This window comes from Pundamilia nyererei, unplaced genomic scaffold, assembly GCF_000239375.1.
Source record: "Pundamilia nyererei isolate P.nyererei 1_Seehausen unplaced genomic scaffold, PunNye1.0 scaffold00001, whole genome shotgun sequence".
Lineage (NCBI taxonomy): Eukaryota > Metazoa > Chordata > Actinopteri > Cichliformes > Cichlidae > Pundamilia > Pundamilia nyererei.
In genome coordinates, this window is record NW_005187402.1 from 5,012,079 (window position 1) to 5,018,772 (window position 6,694).

Consider the following 6,694-nt stretch of genomic DNA (forward strand, 5'->3'; position numbering starts at 1 on the left):
CATTTCAGGAGGACGCTGCTAATAAAGTTACAATTACACAGTGAATTCACATTTATTATTATATTTACAAAATACCACAGTTTTTGTCTCGGCCGTATCATTTTATTTTGTTGTATTTATCAGAGACACCTTAAAGGCCGGTCCGTGAAAATACTGTCTGACATTAAACCGATCCGAGGCGCAAAAGAGGACTGAGACCGCTGTTATAATGGATATGATACATTTGAGTGACAGGTAGGGGCCAATATACTGACAAACAAGGCTGAAAGGTGATTTGAAAATGTCTTTGGGTAACTTCCTCCTCTTTTAGTAATCCTCTGTGATCCACATCGAATTGTTTTCCCTTCCCCCCCAGTAAGAAAAATAAAAACATGACAAGCAGCTACTCTGCCACACAGTCTAAGAGTCCTTGATTAGGCATCTAATGTTTCTGCGGTTTACAGTTTAATGAGCTTTTCTGTGTGGATCCAGTTAATTATTGAAAGTAGACATTAGGCAGAATTCTGACATGACCAGCAGAGGTTACGGTGCAGTCCAGGCTAGGGCTGGGCCATATCATACCGTTCACGGTAATACCGGTATAATGTTGGGCAACGATAAGAAAATGAAATATCGCGATAGAATACGGGTAAAACGCGCATGCGCAGTGCCTTTGTTTTCATACACACATGTAGGAAAAAGCATGCCGGCGACGGAGAATGAGAAGAGCGAAAGAGATCGTTGAATAAAACGAATGAACCAGAACTGGTTTGTAAAAATGCTGCAACTTCAGTGGTGTGGAACTGGTTTAGCTTTCATCCATCAGATACACAACAAAGCACAAGTTTTGGTAGCGCGTGCTAGCGGGCCGTCGTTATTACCGTGTTGTTTGGAAAATACGGCACACTTAAAATCAATCCTTTGATTTTTCTGAAAATCGACAGTGCCCCTTATAATCCCGTGTGCCTTATGTATGAATTCTGGTTGTTTACCGACCTCGAAACGATTTTATGTCGTACACAGCGCTCGAAAATCTGTCAAATGTTTTAGTACGACTTTGCTAAGCTACGAACCCGCACCGCTTGATGGATTGTCGGAGCATTATGGCTATCATAGGGAGGAGCCTCGCGGAGTGATACGTACTGTGCTTCAACATAATGTTACCGTATTGTGTGTGTATAACCTCTTTCTAAGTTTTGTGGATATTATACATGGTTATGCTGAGGATATGTCGGCCAATTTCCACTGGAAATGCCTTTTGGTTAAACCGTCAGCAAGAAATTTGCATTTGCACTGTTAAATTTTTATATAACTTTAATGCACATAAAAAACAGCTGCTTGTTTAAGCGAAAATACATTGATATTTTTTTCACTAATAAAGTTGTGGAGTTGTAAAGTATTTTGTCTAGTGTCAATTATATCGTCAGTTATATCGTTATCGCAAATTTTCAAATGTATATGGTGATAAATATTTTTGGTCATATCGCCCTGCTCTAGTCCAGGCTACCTAATGTTAACTGAGCAGTCTGGAGACACAAGGATTAACAAAGAATTCTTGGATTTTTAGGACTGAAACCTGCTGTTAATCTGGTCCTTCCTTTAATGGCGACATTATCACCGGATCAGGAAGTGTAAAAAGTCAGAAGCAAAATCCTGTGCATGACTCTGGCCTTTTATACAGCTGCTGCTCTCTGAGATTAAGAGAGGTCAGCTCAGCTGGGTCGAGTGCTTAGCACAAATGATACCCAGACAACCTGACCTGGCCCCCGTGTGTCCAGCCACATTAGGGCGTCCGTATTCCAGCAGAGTGAGGGCAGAAATGATTGACCTCTCCACTCATTTGCCTTAGACCCATTTCTGGCTCCAGTCTTAAATACAGGCATTACTGTGCTTTTCAATTAGTGACGCCTAAACTTTGAAACAACCTTCGGCAGTATACAGGATCTGCTCAGTCTGTGGTTTGTTTTAAAGCATCTGCTGAAGAATTACATCCCCAAACTGACCCTTTTATTTGGCAGCAGTGGACAAAAAAAAAAAAAAGTCCTCAAAATCCTGACGTTTTGGAGGAAATCTGTTTCACTGAAGCCACCGACATCACGATCTGAACACTTTTAGCTCCAACTTTGCGCCCACACGCGCCTCCGTACACAAGTACCAGCAGTGGCTCCACAAATAGCCTCCACTAAACCGTTTACTCTTCCTCAGCCTCCTCATCTGCTCACAAATCTGCTCGTTTCCACCGCACATCGCTCCATAAATAAAAAAAAAACAAAACAACAACTTCCTTCTAAATACAACGTTATCACTGTCCATCTGTGCACACAGGGCACAAATCTTCTGACGTAAATGAGAAAACTCTTACAGGTCTTAAGTCCAGCACACATGTTGAGGTGTTACTAATCATTTAACTGTAGTAGATAATAATAATAATTGTTCCTGTAAATTGAGGTCTTTGTTAGCGGGATACGGTTGGATCTACTCACCTTGACGAGGTGCGGTGCATCATGGCGTGTGAGCTGGAAGTGCGGTAGCGTATCTCTGCACGTGATCCAGGAATGCTTTAGAACCTGCTCTGCTGTGTATCGCTGGTGAGGGTCCACATGGAGCATATGGGACAGCAAGTCCTGGAATACACAAATACAGATTTCTAAAGATTAAAGGGCACATTTTAAAAAGCCACTATGAATTCATACGGGTATAAAGGTTTAATTCTGGCCAATTTTAAGTCAACGGCATAATTTGTATCAAACTTTTAAGTACATGGGAAAAGCGGGTCGTCTTCATTAAACTTTACAACGCTAGGTTTACAAAAGGAAACATCACACCTGCTTAAAAGGAAGCCTGAACAAAAGGATTTAGAACAATGTGTCAGTGTGTACCTTCGAGCTGTCTGACACAGTATCCCAGTTGCCACCCGTCAAAGAGAACTTCCCAGATCCTATCCGGAGAAGAATCTCTTCCGGTGTGTCGTTTGGCCCATTAGCGAACGGTGTGTACCTGACAGCGATGAAAACAAAGCGCAGATTATGAAATGCATAATCGCATCACATGCAGTTTGCTATTAATCATCCAAACGACTCCTGAGAGTTCTGTGTGCAGTCTTACCCTGCTAACATGGTATACAGCAAGACTCCAAGGCTCCATATATCACAGGCTGCATCATAACCTTGTCGCATTAGTACCTACGGAAACAAAGAACAACACAAGCCATCAGACTCAGAAACAAAGCAGATCATGGATTCTCTTTTTTTGCCTTGCTTCCTGCTCACCTCTGGTGCCACAAAGTTGGCGGTGTAACAGGGGGTTAGAAGGAGGCCGTTGCCTCCCCGGAGCTGTTTAGCGAATCCAAAATCACAGATCCTGATGGAGTCGGGATTCCCCGAGTCGTCCATGTACAGGATGTTGCTGGGCTTCAGGTCTCGGTGTACTACCTGAGGAGAAGGAGAAGATATTCAGAAAACGTGTCCAAATTAACTCTGCTGTGCACGCGCGTGTAAGCGTTTCCTCACCCCTTGGCAGTGGAGGTAGTCAACAGTCTTTGTAATGGTGTAAAGAACAGCACTTGCTTCTCTCTCGGAGAAAAACTTCTGCCTGAGGATTCGATCCAGCAGCTCCCCTCCCTTCATCAGCTCCGTCACCAGGTATACATACCTGCCCTCGTCATACACCTGACACAGAGACAACACAACCCGTCAGAATATACCCGCCAAAAGCCGACTGTGTCGGAAAGCTCACACATAAATGTCACTGACGTCTTTCAGAGTGATGATGTTGGGGTGCTGTCCATATCGCATCAGGATTTCGATCTCTTCAGAGGGGTCCCTCTTACTTTTGTCTATAATCTGAGTGAAACACAAACACAGTATTAGTGATCAAACAACTCTAACTTCTATCAGAGACTTGAGACACTAAAAGCAAACTGAAGCTGTGCTGCCATCTGCTGGTGCTTTATGTATAACCAAATTCCATTTGAGTCGCTCTGTTTTAAATGTATCGATAGTTAAAGACGCTGATGTCCACAAACTCTTATTCTACACACATCAACTGTACTTTCATTGGCCCTACTGAGAGGTGCAAAGCATGTGTAATAAAACGAACCAGTCGTGCCACTTAGCGATCTATTAACCTGCAGCTGCAGGACACTGCAAACTAAAGAAGCTGCAGTTTACATCCATGCCTGTCCAAGCATGAGAACGCACACAGGAAAGGCTTTGGAGGAATAAAGCAGGCTCCACAGATTGTGTCACCAATTCAAGCGTCTGACATTCACATATGTTTTTAAAGAACTTCTACTTTTAGACATTTTTATGAAATTTTGCTATAATCAGTGTCAGTTCTTGAGGACTGGCAGTGAAGATGCAGTGATTTTGAAAGAACCCAAATTCTAAACAGCTCACGCCTGACTCCGAGTGCACATTTGTGCTGTAATGCAAATGTAATTTACATAAACGTAATGAAATTTCCCAACATGATCGAGATGCAGTTATGAGAAAACAAGTAATCTAAAAAAAACAAAACACTTCTGTCCTCTGGTATAGATTCTTTAACATGTTCAGAGGTCACAAGGAAACAGCCGGTTACCTTCACAGCATAGTCCATGGCAGAGACTCGGTGTACACAGCGTTTACAAATAGAGTAGGAGCCGACCCCGATGTCCTCCTGCAGCTCGTACATGTCGGAGAACTTGGCTGAGCCTCCGTGCAGCTGGAAAGGGCAGGAATCATTAACATTTATACAGTGTCCTGTGACATTACAAAAAAAAAAGTTCCAGCACAGCATCACCTCGTGTCCTTCACGAGCGATGCTGAAGGATGCAAGTAACACTTCAGCTTGTCTATGCAAGTCAACAACGTGTATCAAATGTTAGAGCATCCTGGTAATTTGAGTCCCACAACAAAGAACATAATGTCAGTGAAGTTGACCTTTGGAGAAGAAAAAAAATAAAAAGATTGAGTACTTCATCATTTTATCTAATAGTTTGACCTTTAACCACCAAATGTTTAGCAGGTCAACCTAAAGTTCAGGTGGACATCTGCACCAAACTGTCCAGAGTGAAACTATTGCTGCACATTTACACAGGTGCTCCGCAGCAAACCTGCCATCAACTTTGTAATGTGCCTGTTTGTTTGTGTCGGTCAGCAGCAGAACAGTCATTACAAGATCATTTAATTTGGATCCTAGACCTCTGCCACCAATCTAAACTATTCCACTGTAATTACAATCAGCAGGCAACAGAAAGAAACCGTGTCAGCAGCACTCAGGTATTAGTTACAATGGTTCAGTGACCGATCTGTCTTACTGTGTTCTGCACAGAGCTGCAACTGCATCATGAAATTTATGCATGGCTCCAAAACAGGAGGAAAAACTGCTGAATTTCTAGAGATTACAATAGTTTCTCATAAACGCTGCTTCATGAAATGAGAAAAAAAAAGTCTGTGTGAGCTTCGTGCATGCAAGACAATACTTCAAGTACCATTAAGTACCTCGTGTAAAGAGTGAGCGAATACAAGGTTACGATAACGCATCTTCACCTGAACTATGGGGAGGATGCTGAGCAGCGGGGAGCCCTTGTTCTCATCCATGGGGGTCGGCGCAACAAAACTGAAGCCTTTGAAGAGCTGGTGTGCATTAGCACTGGGCGGGATACCTGGGGAGTCTAAATAAACCAAGATAATTCAGAATATAAACAGACTAACATAAACACCCACTAACATTTTGCAGTTGCTGTTTCCATGGCTGCAGGACTAGCTGTTGCTTGTAAGCTTAAAAACATGTGAGCAGAACGTGCGTGCGTGCTTGTGTGTGTGTGTAGGTGTACCTTTCGGCGTTTTAGCGGTGAACTCTGGGTCAAAGCAGAACGTGTCATCTGGTTTACCTGCTGCGGGCTTGAACGGGGGCTGGAGCTCTCTCCTGTACAGTTTCTGCAGGTACAAAAATGCAGGAGACACGTAAACGTGTGAGGAATCAAACTATCACAGGCCGTCTGGAGCGTGTGAACATATGCGCAGGAGAGGCCAAGACCCCCTCCCAGATTAACCCCCTGAAATCCCACCACCGCTTGGTCCGGCCAATAGCATCCTGCCGGCTCTTAAACGCTCATGCAGGGCTATTAGTGCACACACAGTGAGAATTGGACCTCTGCCCAGACTCATGCACACACACATACGCGCACACACACACAAACACAGATCCCGTGGCCAAGACTGATGGCCAGTAGTCACCACGCCAAGCATTTGTTAGGTGTGAATCCTCAGCAGAAGCTGGGGAGTTGTGTGTGTGTGTGTGTGTGTGTGTGTTTATGCGTGTGGGTGTGTGGGAGAGAGGAGGAAAAAAGAAAAAGAGTGTGAGAAGTGCGTGTTGGTGTGTGCACTCACATTCCAGTCGATGGTGGAAAAGAATGCATGGCGTTTGATCTCTTCCACGCCGTCGGGCCCGGCCCCTAAAGACACAGATGGCTCTGGTTCAGTTAACCCAGCGTTATTGCTTTTCATCGACTCATCCGCACATTATTAACCTCTTGGCCGATTTCGAGGTAGAAGCGGATGCCAAAATGTTAACCAACCTTAGGCTTAGTGAACAGCGTGACTTGACGATCACGTTTCCTTACCTAGCCTGTTAGCAGGGTTACGTTTAAACAGCATTCTCAGCAAACTCTGGGCTTCCAAACTAAGGAACTGGGGCATTCCCAACTTAGCTCTGCAGGGAGAGAGACAAC

General features: G+C 43.9%; 1 protein-coding gene across 1 annotated transcript in view; it reads right to left on the minus strand.

Annotated features, from left to right (window-relative positions):
• Positions 1-6,694, minus strand: part of rps6kal (ribosomal protein S6 kinase a, like) — a 19,901-nt gene that overhangs the window by 3,212 nt on the left and 9,995 nt on the right. Inside the window, exons 12-22 of the mRNA XM_013909058.1 lie at positions 6,587-6,675; positions 6,354-6,418; positions 5,798-5,900; positions 5,511-5,635; positions 4,561-4,683; positions 3,732-3,821; positions 3,489-3,647; positions 3,249-3,410; positions 3,085-3,161; positions 2,859-2,976; positions 2,463-2,603 (exon numbers count right to left, since the gene is read on the minus strand). Of these exons, the coding sequence (XP_013764512.1) occupies positions 2,463-2,603; positions 2,859-2,976; positions 3,085-3,161; positions 3,249-3,410; positions 3,489-3,647; positions 3,732-3,821; positions 4,561-4,683; positions 5,511-5,635; positions 5,798-5,900; positions 6,354-6,418; positions 6,587-6,675 (1,252 nt within the window). The remainder of the gene's footprint in view (positions 1-2,462; positions 2,604-2,858; positions 2,977-3,084; positions 3,162-3,248; positions 3,411-3,488; positions 3,648-3,731; positions 3,822-4,560; positions 4,684-5,510; positions 5,636-5,797; positions 5,901-6,353; positions 6,419-6,586; positions 6,676-6,694) is intronic.